This window comes from Pelmatolapia mariae, linkage group LG17, assembly GCF_036321145.2.
Source record: "Pelmatolapia mariae isolate MD_Pm_ZW linkage group LG17, Pm_UMD_F_2, whole genome shotgun sequence".
Classification (NCBI taxonomy): Eukaryota; Metazoa; Chordata; class Actinopteri; order Cichliformes; family Cichlidae; genus Pelmatolapia; species Pelmatolapia mariae.
This window is the reverse complement of record NC_086242.1, coordinates 12131355-12148177: the sequence shown is the minus strand read 5'-3', so window position 1 is coordinate 12148177 and position 16823 is coordinate 12131355. Positions and strand designations below refer to the sequence as shown.

The 16823-nt window shown below is 41.8% G+C and overlaps 2 protein-coding genes across 5 annotated transcripts in view; both read left to right on the top strand.

Annotated features, from left to right (window-relative positions):
* atp2b1a (ATPase plasma membrane Ca2+ transporting 1a) overlaps positions 1-9932 on the top strand; it is a 39960-nt gene extending 30028 nt beyond the window's left edge. The window contains exons 18-22 of one of the 2 annotated variants that reach the window (XM_063500684.1): positions 5-216; positions 331-438; positions 1841-2029; positions 2668-2757; positions 6709-9932. In XM_063500684.1, coding sequence (XP_063356754.1) covers positions 5-216; positions 331-438; positions 1841-2029; positions 2668-2757; positions 6709-7101 — 992 coding nt within the window. In that variant the 3' untranslated portion in view covers positions 7102-9932. The remainder of the gene's footprint in view (positions 1-4; positions 217-330; positions 439-1840; positions 2030-2667; positions 2758-6708) is intronic. The other variant, XM_063500685.1, reaches the window with a different exon arrangement.
* A 2331-nt stretch (positions 9933-12263) lies between these two features.
* On the top strand, positions 12264-16775 carry mest (mesoderm specific transcript). Of its 3 annotated transcripts, none has more exons than XM_063500872.1 (12): positions 12265-12525; positions 12754-12942; positions 13020-13099; positions 13205-13282; positions 13376-13512; positions 13606-13664; positions 14762-14802; positions 14950-15020; positions 15124-15225; positions 15302-15378; positions 15703-15766; positions 16238-16775. In XM_063500872.1, the coding sequence occupies exons 2-12, from the start codon at positions 12789-12791 to the stop codon at positions 16353-16355; spliced, it is 981 nt and encodes a 326-aa protein (XP_063356942.1). In that variant the 5' UTR covers positions 12265-12525; positions 12754-12788; the 3' UTR covers positions 16356-16775. The 3 variants fall into 3 exon arrangements, with proteins under 3 accessions (XP_063356944.1, XP_063356942.1, XP_063356943.1); XM_063500873.1 differs by having other exon boundaries at positions 12266-12455; XM_063500874.1 differs by lacking the exon at positions 15703-15766 and having other exon boundaries at positions 12264-12525.
* The last annotated feature ends 48 nt before the right edge of the window (positions 16776-16823 follow it).

Sequence of the window (16823 nt, the reverse complement as noted above, 5' to 3'; positions counted from 1 at the left end):
GTAGGAGAGAAATTGTTGGACATTGACAGTGGCAGGAATGCACCCCTCCATGCCCCACCCTCAGAACACTACACCATTGTCTTCAATACCTTTGTAATGATGCAGCTTTTCAATGAGATCAATGCCCGTAAGATCCACGGTGAAAGGAATGTCTTTGAAGGCATCTTCAACAACCCAATCTTCTGTAGTATTGTCTTGGGTACCTTTATTATTCAGGTACAGTAGACTACAGACTTATCTGAAGCATCAGTCTGCAGAGGTGAAATCTAAGTTTTTACGCTTTGATTAAGTCTCCCTCTCTTGCTCCTTTTTTATTTTATTTTTTCATAGATTGTTATTGTGCAGTTTGGAGGGAAGCCATTCAGCTGCGTGGCTCTGACGATTGACCAGTGGCTGTGGTGTACTTTCTTAGGCTTCGGCTCTCTTCTGTGGGGACAGGTATGAAAGTACCTTTTGTTGGCAAGGTACAGAAATGCGGTATTACACTGCCCCCATGTGTCAGCTTTAATCTAGTAGGTACAGGGTGTTGTCAGAGACGTGTAAGAGTACATTATGTCCCGCTGCTGTGAAGAGATTAGTAATTAGCAATAGATTTATTTATTTTTGGTAGCTACCACAAACACATGTGGTCATCAAAGTTATTCAATTTTATTATTTTTAATTTGAACTTTAAGGGGATTATTAAATATTGCCTTTTATACTTGAGTTGAAAAATGTAGTTGTTGTTTTGTTTTGTTTTTTCTAAGGAGTGAAGGGTGAGAGCACTCACTGCAGTTTATAGTAATGACTGGAGGTTCATAATGAATGTTTAATGTTGTTCTGTTTCACATCTATCCAGGGCAGCACATATATTAATATCACTCTTGCCAGCTGGCGTCACCAGCTTTACATAAATGGGACTACACCAAGTCGTATGAAAGCAAATAGCTGAGAGTTGAGGAACTGAATTGAATAAGTACCAAGATTATTGGTTCCAAAGCAGCGATTGCTCTGTTCTTTTCCTTAAAGGCCGGTCGGTCCCCTAAATAGACGCTGACAACATGTGTTCACACACCTGTTGGTGCATAGAGTTCAGCAGTCTTCAATTCTAGGCTGCGTGACACAGTCGACTGGGATCTTTTGGCACATCGGTAGATTCTTAATGCACCCTCAGTATCTTAAAAGCTGAAGACTCAGAGAGTTACATATTTTTGAAAATACATATTTAGGAGAAACCCTTAGTGTTACCAGGCTGTACAGTTACAGTTAATATGGGTAACATTACCATAAGCTTGTTTTGGCTGCTGTCTTTTTAATAAGGGGTTGCCATACTGGATGGATCCATTCTTACACCAGATGGATTTGTGTCTCCTCCCAGTGTTTTGTATATTAGCCAAACAGTGTGGAACCCTCATACTGGATTGTATTCCCACAGGCCAGAGCAACGGTTAATGTCCAGAGCAATGTTGGGGTTTTTGTTTTTTGTTTTTGTTGTTGTTGTTTGTTTTTTTTGGGGGGGACAATTCTGGTGATTTAAAATCACCAGACTTGTGTCTGACTCATCTGCATTCCACTCTGTGATCTTTGTGACTAGTAATTGAGGAGTAAAGTTTCTGATGACTGAACAGCATCTGCATATGATCATGTGCAAGGATCCTCCTGTTCATCAGCAGTGGGAGGGGCTTGGAGCCCAAGAGCAAACCGCATGTTATTGAACTGGCCATCAAATTTTCATGGTCACTGTCCGCTTAATGTCGGTGATGAACTTAATCATGGCTTGTTCTGCCATGATAAACTGCACAGGGGACTAAAACTTCATCAGGAGTCACGGTTGCTCACTTGTATCCTCATTGTCTTCCAGGTTATCTCTTCAATACCCACCAGCCGCTTAAAATTCTTGAAAACAGCAGGCCATGGCACCCAAAAAGAGGAGATCCCAGATGAAGAGTTGGAGGAGCTGGAGGACATGGATGAGATCGACCATGCTGAACGGGAGCTTCGTCGAGGCCAGATCCTGTGGTTCCGAGGCCTCAATCGCATCCAAACTCAGGTGACAAGTCTACACAGTTTCACGCGCAGCACTCACCACCACACCCCAACACCAAGGGAATCAAAAGCCATAAACCCTTTAACTCTCTACTGCTCTTCCAGCTTAAAATCTATTTTGTTCTTTCTCTTGGTGTTCTTAGAGAATGGCTTGTGCCCTAAAAAAAAGCCTTTCTCTAATTTTTCTGTTCTGCTTCTGAGCTAAAGCAGGGTCCTATGCCTATGTTTTTGTTTTTATTTGACTCAGTCTGACTCTATCTGCTAAAACTAGTTTGAAGGTACTGATGAGAAGCAAGTGAATTGGATTGGATGGACAGCACGATAGAACAGCTGAATGTTCAAAGTGTATTGGCATGGCTATAGCTGGAAGTATGGAAGGAATCTGCAGAGAAAAGAGTGAAAGTGAGGTCAGATTTTTGGAGTAAGAGCTCCCTCCGATCAGTGCCTTTAAACCCAACCGTCCCCCTTTTTCCTCTCTCTTTTAATTATAATGTCTAAATCCAATTTCAAAGTGCCATTTTTTTCTTATGGTTACTGGTGCCTTTTCTTTATTTTTCTCTCTTTTCTCTCTCTCCTCTGGCTGTGTTTTGTTTTTATTTCCTCTGGGCTTTTTCTCCTGTCACGCTGTCTGATTCTTTGCAGATGGATGTAGTGAGTGCGTTCCAGAGTGGAACTTCCTTTCAGGGGGCTCTAAGGCGGCAGGCCTCCAACTCCAGCCAACAACAGCACGATGTAACCAATGTTTCTAGCCCTACACATGTAGCCTTTTCTACTACTACCACTTCTGCCACTGCCGCCAACACCGCTTCTGCCACTGTGGGGTGTGAGTGCGTGTTCTCCTCTAGTGCATGAGACTTTTATTTCTTCTTCTAACATCTTCCTTCTCCACTCTTCTTCTCACCTAACGTTGACACTTTTACTCTCTCATGCTTCTCCTAATGTTCTCCCCTGTATTCTTTTAAAAAAAGACCTCAAAACCACATCTTCCATATTGCTTCGATAACACTGCTCTGTATATATGTACCTTGTAACCAGGTCGCTTTTACTGTCAAGGTGTTATCTCTGTGTCATCATGTTTTCTGTTCTGCTTCTGCTTTGGTCTCAGAAATGAACAAGGTTTACTGTTATTTCGGGGGGGGGGGGGGTGGTGATGTGTATTTACTGTGATTTTAAAAAAACAAACAAAAAAAAAAACAAAAAAAAACAAGTTATATTCTGGGTTGACAGTCTCCAGGTTTGTCTGCAGCTGCCTCAGTCTGCCTTGTGCCTCTGTAGCACTCATGGGTCTTTGTCGCAGCTCTCTAGTCCCTAGCTAGGTAAATGTTTTGAGTATATGCCCATGATCACGGTCTAAAAGAGTAGACACGAACTGAATGTCAGTGGTGAAAATAAGACCTTAGCTTTTCCAGAAGAAGAAATGGTTTGCCACAATAGCATCAAGTGGTAATAAGTTGTAATTTAATGGTGTCTTTGGATGCACTGCCTTTTAACATCACGCTATTCATCCGCTCACATAGGAAGGTCACTGTGCCGAGACTGGATTTGGTCATTTGATGGTGGTGTTTCCAAACTCCTTCCTTTCGACCCTGTGCCTGCTGACAGTGACACTTTGGTTTTTTTTTTTCTCTTTCAGAGCTTAAAGACGTAAAAGACCTTAAAGACCTGACGAGCAGTGAATTTTAAATGTTTTACAGATGTCACCAAAATAGTAAAATGGAATAAATGACTGCTCTTGAATGTAAACTTGTGGGATTTTTCTCAGGCACATCAACAGCAGAGCCGATGTTGTTTTTGCCTCTGCAATATTGACAAATCATGCAGTGCTGCAGTAACATTTAGTTCTATTTTAGGTGCGACTTCTTCAGATCTCTGGACCTGACACTTATGGGTGCTTGTGGGCATGGATTCTTCATTATTAACCTAATATTTTCCTTTCAGGTTTCCTTAAAATATTTGGACAATTTTCTGTGTGTGAAAGCTTATTTGTTGGCAAAATGTGTCCAAAGGGCAGGTTGCTGCCAAAATGACCTAAAAACAATGAATACCACTGACTCCCCACGTATTCTTCTTTAGATTCTGTGAAATGTGTCATGGGCTATACTCAAAGGTTTACTACCATTGAACACAAGGTAGCGCCGCGCTCTGCATGGGTTCAAAGTCTCTGGTCTCGTTTGTGAGTTTTCTCTCTTTGTGCTGTTTTTGACATGTATACCAGCTTGTAGACATGCTTGGCTGCTGCAGCTTTCTTTCTTTTTGTTTATTTTTTCTTTTTTTAACTCCACAAGCATAAGCTATAACTGACCACCCCTCTTTTTGTCTTTCTGTCTCTCTCCTCTTTCTGCCTCTCATTCTCTGCCTTTACTTTGTCTCACTCTCTCTTTCTGTCTCTCTTCCACTCCTTTCTTTTCTCACTCTTTGTCTCCATCTGTCCTATTCTCCAGCTGTCTTTACTTTTTGATCAGCATGCCCAACAACAGTAATTTCTTGTGTCCAGCTTCTATCCCTTATTTTCTCTTTGGGTGTGTTCTTGTAGAAAGAACACCATTCCCCTCATTTCATTTTATTTTTTTGGGTTCCCTTTTGCATTTTAATTAATCAGACACAGACCTCTACCAAGTGTTTTGTGAAATACTAATACAAAAAACACATTGCATCAGGTTTGACACTGGTTTGTACTCTCCCTGAGATATTGACCGATTTCCTGAAGTTGCTTTTTAATTACTCTTAAGACTAGTTTCAGGTTTTGTCTCCAACAGATTTAGGTTTTCTGTCTCTCAGAAAGTCTTTAATATTCAACCAGCATTCGATTTGCACACTTCGCACATCTGATCAGTCCAGCCCATCAGATTGCAATTGAAAGCCTTTTATGGAACAGTGATGGCTTGAAGCGTTATGTTTTCATTCTCTCCTTCTGTACCAAATAGGGCATAAAGATTAAATCACTGTGCAATTGCAAAATAAAATGCAGTACTTCATATGGCAGCTTGGAGGCTGGCTCAAAAAGCAAGTGAATGAACATAGTTTATGAAAAATGCCCAACTTTAGGGAAGAAATAAACATGTTAATAAGCTGGTGCAAAGACCAGATCAGATTTGAACTGTTCTCCCTGTCACAGTAACTGTACGAGGCAGTTTACCATTGTTAGGCTGGTTTGAGTGGGCTTTATGCATAACCCGGCCAATATCAAAGTTATTGGCTGACACCAAAATCTGCATTTGTGCAGTTATCTAAAAAAATTCTTTCTGTGAGTGGAATTTTATTAGCACCAATTAACAGGCATCTGATCTGTGCAGTGCATCCACACAGTCTATAGATGGTGCTGATGTAGCTGGGTTGTTTAGCTTATACCGTGCCACTTCACCCACTCCTCCTTTCCTTACTTCTGACTTCACAAAACAAGATTTGATCCCAAACAAAGCTCCAAAATGCAGCTCCCATCAAGTGCATACAACTGTCCTAATTCATTAGCTTAATTCCACTGTACCTGTTACTATGGTACAGCTACTATGGTCAATAAGTGTGTGTGTGTGTGTGTATAAAGTGCATACAGAAGTACACACAGTATTTACACAATACATGTTGCTGGAAGTGGGAAATATATTCCCTGGGTTCTCTTATCTTTCCTCCTTTGTGCAGAGCTGCACATATGGGACTCAAGGGTTCTGAGTCACCAGGCAATTAGCATTGTAGCAGGAGGATAGTGGAGTGCAACATTAAACACAGGCACCCACACAGGCCACAGCAGCCACTGGATATAACAACTTTCCTGATGGAAACTCTGAAACAGTACTCCTTATGTACAGTCTGCGGTCTGTGCATACATCTGTCTTTGTGATTTAAAGCAATATCTCTGGAACGCTTCAAATTGAAATGTCTGCAATACCAATAATAACAGGTGTAAGTTCTGGAGCGGTGAGTTGTATAGCTTACAGCATTGCTGTTTACATGTCACTGTCCCTCCTGGGCTTCTAGAGAGTGAACTGCCAACAATCCAAATTCCACTTGGATACAGTACACCACCTGGAAGATTTTCCTATAAACTGTCATTAATCTGCACTTTTGCAGCAATTCACAGTGCTGCTTACATTAAAAACCCCACTTTTCTTGCAGCGTATAAAGTTGAGACCATTATTTACATTTTCTCGTGTACTGAATTGGTGATATTAATCTTTAGTGCTCACTTAGTAAGAGTGTTCCAAGTCTCCAGACCGTGCTTGATTCAATATTTGTGTGTTAGCCATGATTAGGCCTAAAATTCAGCCATGCCACATTACATTTATTTATTATACATTTTGATTTTTAGTCTTTGGGTATTTTTATATTCACTGAGAGACAGAAATGAAAGAATATTGGCTGCTCCTGTTTATACATTAAAATACAACTAGAACCGTAGATGATGGTTGGAGACAACTCTTCATTACCAAATTAGTATAAAAATTTACTACTAGAAATAACAGCACACCTGCACGTTTCTCTGGGAGTCCCCCCCCCCCCCCCCCCCCCTCACAGATTTCTGGTTTTGAAGCACCTAAAAACTCACCTATTCTGGCCCAGTAAAACCTAAATCCGTGGTTTTTATCTGTGGTGTTTTCCAGGTTTTAAAATAGAACGGCGCACTCTTATCATTACCGAATGTGACTAAATACACCTTTCCTGCTCCCTGTCCCTTCTCCTTCCCTCCAGATCCGAGTGGTGAAGGCATTCCGCAGCTCCATCTCCCTCTATGAGGGGTTGGAGAAGCCAGAGTCGCGATCATCCATCCACAACTTTATGACCCACCCCGAATTTCGGATAGAGGACTCTGAGCCCCATATCCCCCTCATAGATGACACAGACGCGGAGGACGATGCTCCCACCAAGCGCAATTCGGCCAGCCCGCGCAACGCTACCCCCACACCGCCCTCACCCACACCTTCGCCTGCCACCACCGTTGCCCCCACCACGCCAGTCTCTCCCTCCCCGAACCAGAACAATAACGCTGTGGAGAGCAGTAACCACCTCCTCCCCGAGGGCCCCAAGTCAGGAACCCCCTCAGCCCCAGGGAGCCCACTACACAGCCTGGAGACCTCGCTTTGATCTGACCCAGCTCCACACGTCACCACCTCTTTTCTACCCGCCACCAAGGAGCTCAACTCAGACAAATCGAACGGACACTAGGAGCGTCAAGACGAAGGGTTAGACTGTGAGCGGCGTCTTGTGTGAGCTTGGCTTGGGTTGGACTTAAAGAACAGCAAACATTCAGAGGAATGTACGGCTTGGTGTGGATTCTTTGGTCTTCTTTTATTTTTGGTTATTATTATCCCACTGCAACACAAGGACTCTGTCTTCACCCCTCCCTCCTTGGTAACACTTGTTTTTCTCGGTAACAAGGGGTGACTATAAACTAAGATTGAAAGTGACCTGTTTTTATTATTATATTATATTTTAATTGAGAAAGGGAGGTGCTCCTCCTGGCTTGAAGATCGTCTGTAAGAATTATGAACGAACCTTTAGCTTCTCTTTTATCTGAATGGTGTTGTATATTTATCTCTTTGGCCCTTGCTCATTTTGAAACTTATTTCTGCTCCATTGGCTGTTAATATTTTGAGTTATTTATGTTTTTGGAGGGAAAAAAAGCAGGTCTGTTTACAAAGTTTGTAGATACTTTTTTTCTGTTTGTAGGCAAAGAGCTTCCTGATGTATGATGCAGAAAACTGGGACAGATTAAGAAACGAATGAGAGGATTATTTCAGATACTGCTGTATTTTCAGGAAAAAAGGGGTGTTTCTATTGAAACTTAACTATTTTTGCCTGCAAGTTTTATTTGTTATATATTTGTAGATAAATATAGAACCTTCTAGCCAAACCGATAAACACTAAGGCTTGTATAGAAAAAAGAGGTCCATCTGACGAGGTGTTTTCACAGGAGACGGGACGGGAAAGATAATTAAGGCCTCTGTCCACTAACATCGCTATAAATATTTAACTTCTTCCATTTCTTCGCTAGTTTTCATGTGCACAAAACCTTCTGGAGTTCTGGATTCTCTTTTTCAGTCATTATGTTGTGTTCAGGAATTTCCACATGTTGAAAGGTTCAGTTATTTAAAGGGAGTTTAGAAAATAATCCCAGGCCCTTATTTATCATGCCGAAAGCTGGGAGGAGGAAACAAAGTCTTACCTCAGAGTCATATACAAGGTCCTTTATGAAGCCGCTTAAGCGTAAAGTAGGAGTTCTTCTTTTCGATTTGGAACCATAAAATGAAAATCTCTTCTTTTAGCTGGTATGTTGCACTCAGAAGCATAGATTAATTTGACGAAGGGCTTGTGTGTGCGTTAACGCTAAAAAATGTTCTGCCAAAAGCACTAAAATGACTTTAATCAACTTTTTTTTTTCTCTTTTTTTTATGACCGCTGCAGTTCAAACTAGCGCTGTATTATCTACTGAACGAGCGTGTCTATTTCTCAGTAAGACCTTCACATAGGCTAAACATCAGTGTGCCTTGGCTTCAGTAATAATTTAGACAATCCTGGTCCCATCATTTATCGCCTTCAGGAGACTCCTTATGGGGGGAGAGAAAAAAAAAGACCTCCACAGCTAAAAGCAGGACCAAAATCATCCTCCATCTAACATGTGGGGACAGCAGAGACTGATTTCCTCCCTCTGGATGCTTGATAAATACGGACACTGGTCTTTTTCTTTCTTTCTTTTTTTTTCCCTAAATGGTGCATTTTATTTATATTTTTGAATTTTCTCAGCCCCCCTCCCACTCCCCGCCAATGTAGAATACTGACATTTGTTTACTCAGGCATAGAAAAAGTATTTAATTTAAATGAGAGGGGAAACCCCTTTTTGCTTCAGAGCTTGTGTATTTAGATAGCAAAAACATCTTCATCTTTGGTCAAAAACAAAGTGAACCATTTTTCATATTTCATTCTCTTTACGCTTTAGGTAAATATTAATTTTATTCCTCTGATTATCTCTGGTTTGTTGGCATTTTAAAAAATTTAAATCCACCAACAACCACCACCCTTGTCAGAAGACTCCTTTAAACCATTATTAATAACAAACGTTGCTGCATTTGGTTTGTTTGTAAAACTATTTTTGACACCTGATGTACTGGAAGCGCTAAAGAATTCGACATTTGTGCATTTTTCAAGAATAAAAGCCGAGGCATACACTGGTATCTATCTGCACAGGGTACTTATTTCATAACGTTCCTTTGGGGAAAAAGAATTTTGATACAAATCGTAATAAAATTGTACCTTTGTATTTTTATGGCAATGCTGATGATACCTTTCATCGTACCTAACAAATTTTGGATGATTTGACACCAATCGTGTTCTATGGGGAACGGGGGTTTTGGCCACTAAAATGTTTTTGGGATTTTTTATTTATTTATTTTTTTTGTTCTGGAAGATTCATCTCAGGGTGCAAATGATGTGAAAGAGAACAGGCCTCTCTTTAGTTTGCATTTTAGAACACGCTTAAATGTTTGGGATGGTGCTTGCCAACCACACACACGGGATAAACTCGGGCAGCGGGCTGCAGATTTTTCCTGCAGCCGTCTGGCCGGCTTCACCTGAAGGGCCGCGGACAGGGAAGTGGAAGGTGGAAATGTAAAGTCATAAATGGTTTGTTTTCCTTGTTTTACAGACGACAAAATAGCAGCTAGGATTGAGAGTGAGAAATTGGAAAAAAGCGAGAGGAATCCATGTGAGGAGTTTGTTCTGTAGCTTCTTCCTGTAATGGGAATGAATGTTTTTTTTCCATCTGTTTTATGGATTATTATTTTTTTATCTTTTAACATTTGGAAATAAAAGTACTTCATGTCTGTTTTATCTTGAGCATTTTAAATGGATATCGTGATTGGATTTACATTTGAAACTTGTCGAGTAATGTGTATGGTTTTTAAAAATAAAAAATGTATTTAGCCTAACTGCAGGGCCATGTTTGTCATTTATCATGCAGTGTTTCACCGTTTTGCAGCTCTCAAATGTGGACTGCGCTGTATCGAAAATCATCATCCCTACAGGATGGAAGGAAAACTAGTTGATTTTTCTCATAATAAGACTGTATTTTTTTATTCCTGCACCATTGCCAAAAGTCAGAGTGGCCAATGCTGCTAATACTGGCATTAAACACACTCAGCGCCTCACCAGTTATGTCTTCCTAGTACTGAGTGGGACCACCTTTTTTCCCCATAGAGCTGCCTAAATACTTCATGGCAGGAAACTTTCCTCAGAGATTTCCTCCATATTGACATGACAGCATCTCAAAGTTGCTGCACATCAATGACTCCAATCTCCTCTTCCAGCACATCCCAAAGGTGCTCTGCTGCACTGAGATGTGGTGATTGTTGAGGCCATGTCAGTACAGTGTACTCATTTTCATGTTCAAGAAACCAGTTTGAGATTATTTTAAACTTTGTGACACGGTGTGTTATCCTGTTGCAAGCAGCCATCAGAAGATGGGAACGTTGTGGTCATAAAGGGATAGACATGCCCGGCAACACTACTCAGGTAAGGTGTTTAAGGTGCCCTTAAATGATGCTCAGTTGATACTAAAGAGACAAGGAGTTTGCCAATAAAACGTCCACCGCAGCATTACGCCACAACCACCACAAGCCTGAACTGGCAAGGCAGGATGGATCCATGCTTTCATGTTTATGCCAAGATCATTCAAAGCTTTTCCGGTGTGGTCATCTGCTGCTGTAGCCCATCTACTTCAAGGTTCAACATGTTGGGCATTCAGAGATGCTCTTCTGCACACTTTGGTTTAACAAGTAATTATTTGACTTGCTGTTGCCTTCCTATCAGCTAGAGAATTGCCACTCACTGGATATTTTCTCTTTTTCACATCAATCTGTAAATCCTACAAGGTTGTTTTAATGAGCAACTGAACATCTGTGCCTAACAAAGTGACCATTGAATGTTTTGCCTTGGCCACCATTGTCTTAATAAACAAATTCCATTGCTTTGTTTTGTTTTTGGACAGTGTTCACTCTGGCTTAACTTGGTAAGAGCTGTGTCTCTTATTTTGAGTGTTTTCTTCAAATAGCTGTTGTGTTTGTGGACAATGACAATAACTGGCTGTGATGAGTGGAATTTTTCGCAACAGTTGGAGACTATATTATTTAAATTAATTGCAGTAATCGAGTCCTGTTTGACAGTTGGTTTGTTTATCTGGCAAATACAGAGATGAAGTCTATTGTGAGTACTGTGAGCAGTGTACAATGGCAGATTTGTGAAAAAATGTTTGGAGACAGCTCTCTCTGCTCCAACAATGCCAGGCATGACCTTTCTTTACTGAAGTAAAGAACTAAAGAGTATGGTTAACCTCATGCAGTAATAGGAAAACATATTAATAAATCTTTGGATTAAAAAAAATAAATAAATAAAATATATATATATATATATATATATTTCTCCCAGGGACTGCAAATAGAAATGAGCTAATAGTTAAATCTGGTATAGTGCATCTTTGCTCTTAGGAGAGAAAACACGGTCCTCTGAAATGGAAAATATAAAAACTATGGGTGCCTGAAGAGGTTTTTGTCTTCCCCTCTCCTTTAAAAAACTACTTTTACTTTTGCCAATGAATGACTGACTGATAGAATGATTGTAAATCAATACTGATTTTTAGGAGATGCGTTTCTCTTAAAAAGGTTTAACAGATGTACCAAAGGGACCCTTTCATGCATATATCCACATCCAGTACACAGAACATGACATGCACTTAAAAAATATTTGACATACATACATTTTATATGTAAAATATTATATTAAAATACAATATGCCGAAACAAATATTTCAATGTGATAAAAACACATAAAGCAGGAGAAGAAGTGAAAGATAAAATTATTAAGAGATTAAAATACCTAAATATGTCAAAAGAAAACGTTTTTTATTTAAAAATTATATAAAAACAACAACAACAATGATAATAATAACAGATTATTATTTTTTTTTATTATTATTATGTAATTGACTAAATCCTCAATATAATAATAAAATTATTTCACTTTATTTTATATATAAAATCAATGTAAAAGACAAAAAGAAAACAGTCTTGCTGGATCAAATTTCACATTTTTAAGATGTTCTTCAGTCAATAAATGTAGTCAGAAACGATAAAATGCTGTTGCACATCCAGACCAGCAGGTGGCACTGTGTTTCTCTCCTGCAGTCTATTGTCAGCCCATCAAAGATCGTGTATAATAACGGCTAAGATGATGATGGCTTACTTAAGTGTTGACTGACAACAACCACAACCAACTAAGCTACTCGCTTCAGTCTCTTTCCTCGTGTACGTAGCGGCAGAGTGAGACCTCAGTGTATTTATTTTATCTTCGAAAAGTGTCGCCTTATTCCGCTCGGCAGGAATTTCCTCCGCAGTAATGGATCCCAAACACGGGGCGAAGGTCTGCTGAAGACGGGTCACAGTGTTTGTGTGAGTACAGCACCTACAGCAGCGGCCTTCTCGTAGAAGTAAACCGAGCACAGGATCAGTCTGCTGGAAGGTTGGAGTTGTAACGACTTATCGATCACTTATAGATAACTGACAGCGGGTTTGTCTCCTTTAATGAGTTGCACAGTGATAAATTACTGTTGCAGTGCAGGCAGGAGGAAGACATGGCCTTCCCTCCCCCCTTGCATCTGCGACATGACCTGTGTGAACGTGTGCATCGATGCAAATCTTGCAGGTTTCTTATCTAACGTGTTGTTGCTCATGCGTCCATCTCTCACAGGCAGGAATGCGACTCCCCCCACGGCTGAGTTCAAGATGAGAGAGTGGTGGATTCATGTGGGTTTGATCTGCATCCCTCTGGTGGCCGTGTACCTGCACATCCCGCCTCCTCAGCTGTCCCCTGCGCTGCAGAAGTGGCACGGTGCTGGGAAGGTCTTCCATTTCAGAGGCTGGAAAATCTTCTACAGAGGTAACACGTCAGTCTTAGTGCTACCAGAACATGCCAGTCAAGCACAAATATGTCTTTGATCTGTGGTCTCTTCTCAGACTCTCTCGGTGCTTTGGGAAGCTCAGATGTCATCATCCTACTCCATGGCTTCCCCACCTCCAGCTATGACTGGAGCAAGGTGCCCATCTCTCTGCACATGCCCAGTGGATAAACAAATGGAGAACTGTAAGGGTGTGTTTGGGACCCCCACCTATCCTTTCTTTTTCCCCCTCCTCTCATACAGATCTGGGATCCGCTCACACAACGATTCCATCGTGTGATTGCGCTGGACTTCCTCGGTTTCGGCTTCAGTGATAAACCAGTGGGTGAAAGCTAGACACAGAAAATCCATCATTATACATCGACTGATTAAAACGTGTCTAACATGTGTTTTTACTGTGCTGTAATGTACCAGCGGCCCCATAAGTACTCCATCTTCGAGCAGGCCAGTGTGGTGGAAGCCCTGGTGGCCCACTTGGGTCTGAGCAACCAGCGAGTGAACCTGGTGTCCCACGACTATGGAGACACCGTGGCCCTGGAGCTGCTCTATAGGTTGGTGGTGTTTTCATGCAGGCTGCCAAAACAGTGTAAACTGATAAACTGCTAACCTGCTGTGGTTTTTCCTCTGTCCTTCTTCCAAACTAGGAGTGACCAAAATCGCACAGGTCGTCTGACTTTAAACAGCCTGTGTCTTTCCAATGGAGGTACAGTGCACTCTGTTATCCTTGGCTTTAGTATAAACAGAAGCTGCAGCTCAGATTTTCTGTTTGTTTTACATAACATTTAAACTGAATATGTTAAGCTTATTTACAAAATCAATCCATTCAATGCTCTTTGTTTATCTGAAGTCGGGTCGCGGTGGCAGCAGACTCCTGAACCATACTTTCCAGTTACTTCTGGAGGATTTCGAGGTGTTCACAGACTAGATGACATATATAATCTCTCTAATCTTCTAGGTTTACCCCGGGTGTCCACCCAGTTGTCTGTGCCTGGAAAACCTCCAAAGGGAGGTTGCCAGGAGGCATCCATACCAGATGCCCAAACCACCTCAGCGGGCTCATTTTGCCACGCAAGAGCAGCGGCTCTACTCCAAGATCCCTCTGGGTATCTGAGCTCCTCAAACTGTCTGCAGAGGAAACTAAGCTATTTGTATTCGCGAGCTTACTCTTTTGGTCATTACTCAGATTTTATGACCATAGGATTGGGACATAGATGGACAGGTAGATCAGAAGCCTTGGACGATCGGTGGTAGATGTACCAACACCCACTGAAAACGTGCTTGGTTTTGTGCCAGGGATGTGGAAACAGCTCTCACTTTGGTTATGCAAGGACCTGATGGCCCGTAGCAGTGGGCTCAGAACCCCTTACTGCTGCAGTACACCACACAGATGCCCACAGAGAACCTGGTCATTACATAATTGACACTGGTGTCTTGTCTTGGTCCCTTTTTCATTGGTGACAGGAGATTGGTTGTTGCAGTGGCCACAAATCCTCTGCAGGGAGCTTCTAGGTAGACCAGCTGAGTTGTTCTCCCTTGGTTTCCATATCTGTGCATTTCAGCCTTCAAGCTGCGTCTTCCAGTCCTGGGCAGCATTTATGACGGGAGCTTCCACCCTTACAGATTGTTTTGCTAGACACTGTCTTGGGTGGTTATGAGGGCAGACGAGAGCGAGAGCATTGCTGCCAGAATGATCGCCAGTTGATGTAGCTCCTGATATTTGAGCCTTAATAATGCACGTCATTCCAGATGTTGTTCCGACGTGAAAGTCGCAAGCGCTGCTGATACTTTTCTTCCTGACAGGATTGTTCCCAGAAACGCACCACCCACGGCTGCTGCAGATGGTGAGTCACGATTGTTTGCTTCATCCTGCTTTTTCCAGCCCATGTTACTAAATAAGCTGAGGAGGATGGAGTGAAATTTAAGGGGAGCTGTTTGAGTGGTAAACTTATCCTAGAGACATTTCTGTCCTTGTTTCTGTCCTCCAAAAGCTTCTGAAGGACTCGAGTTTTCTGGCTCCGATTCTGATGCGCCTCACTAACTTTGTGATCTTTCAAAAAGGGTAAGAGAGCCTGAGCCCTTTGGCACCAGAGTTAGAGATGGAGCCCTGCATTAGGACATTACATAATTGGATAATGGACTTTGATTTGTTTCCTCACCGGCAGGATAGGAGAGGTGTTCGGCCCATACACGCAGCCCACGGACGCTGAGTTTTGGGACATGTGGACGGGGTTACGCTACAATGATGGCAACTTAGTTTTGGACAGGTGCGTGTGCCTGTTTGGTCATTTGGCCTTTATAACCTGCTCGCTCACTTCTAACTTTGCCACTCTGTCTCCGCAGTATTCTGCAATACATCAACCAGAGACTGAAACACAGAGAGCGCTGGGTGGGAGTGCTCACTTCCACATATGTCCCACGTAAGTTCACTGTAGCGTCACACATCCCAATGTGTGTGTGTTAATAAATCAGAGGGCGGCTTTTGTGTGGGCCAAACAATTTCTTAAGGTGTCAGCAGCCTCAGGCAGAGAGCTGCTGATGCTAAGCTGCTTAGTCCATCTGTGATTGGAAGCTCAGTGCGTGTGTGTGGCATAGAGCTCATGAGAAATGCAACATCTTGGGAGAAATAACTCCAGTATATGCCTTTTAATTTAACCTCACTCCTCCTGTACCACTCCTCCATTTCTCAGTGTTCCTCTTTCCATTTTTTCCCCCTCGCTCACCGTCTTCCTTGTGTGTTTCAGTGCACATGATCTACGGACCCCTGGACCCCGTCAACCCCCACCCCCAGTTCATCCGTCTTTACCAGTGAGTGCCCCTTCATCTGTTTCTTTAACCCCCACACCCGACAATCCAGATTATCCATAATGCCCCTAAGCTGGGGTAGCATTAAATGTGCTGAGTTTCCAAACTGCTTTGACAGATAAAAAGCAGAGCACCTAACAGGTGATCCATCTGGGTATCTCATTTACCTCAGTGCACCTTGCAGTTGGGACTGCGAAAGCTTGCAGGACATTATGTTAAAGATTGAAGAAAACCATGTGCTGGTGACATTTAGGCAGCGCAGCGGATCAGGGAGTAGCTTCGGTTGCCTTGAAAGCTGAGGACTCTACGATGGCTGTATTAATGTTTTAGTTTCTCCCCCAAAAGTTAGAAAAATGCGCTAGATTTATTCTCTCATCAGAGCTGAGGATCAGTCACAAATGACTAGCTTTAAAGCTCTGTCTTTGTGTCCTTTGTGGCATGTTTTATTGAAACAGTCCATGTTTTTTTCCTCAGGAAGCTGGTCCAGAGGTCAACAGTCACAATTTTGGACGAGCACATCAGTCACTACCCTCAGCTGGAAGATCCCACTGGCTTCTTAAATGCATATTTCAATTTTATTCACTCTTTCTGAAAGGAAACCAAATGCAACTGATTGTAGAACTATCCGATTAAGTGTCGTACCAAATTGAAAGACGCGCACGTGGTGCAAAGAACTATCATGATTGTACCCAGATGAAATGCTGCATCGATCTTGAGATTTAAGCAAAGCTAATTTACCAGCACCAATCCCTGAAATGTTCATTACTACCATGGAAAATGCAGGCTAAAAATGATTGTATTTAAATAGGTGGAGGTGAGCGAGGGAGCACGGTAATGTCAAGTAATTTGAAGTGGTGTTAGGGTGTGTCATCATTGAGTTTATTTGTGGGACACTCTTGATTCCTTCCATTTTGTGTTGTCTGTCCTGCTATCAGCTGTGATGAATTTTTATATAATTTTCTATATTTCTCTCAATGTCAGCAAGTAAATGTCAATTTTTCTTCAAATAAAACTAGTTTTCTAAAAAAAAAAAAGTATCTTGATTACTAACTGGAATAAA

Bases quoted from the DNA above. Each gene is read 5' to 3' on its own strand.
- mest (XM_063500872.1), top strand. From the start codon at position 12,789: ATGAGAGAGTGGTGGATTCATGTGGGTTTGATCTGCATCCCTCTGGTG. The intron at 13,513-13,605 runs GTTGGTGGTGTT...CTTCCAAACTAG, and splicing joins GCCCTGGAGCTGCTCTATAG to GAGTGACCAAAATCGCACAG. The intron at 15,379-15,702 runs GTAAGTTCACTG...TGTGTGTTTCAG, and splicing joins CACTTCCACATATGTCCCAC to TGCACATGATCTACGGACCC.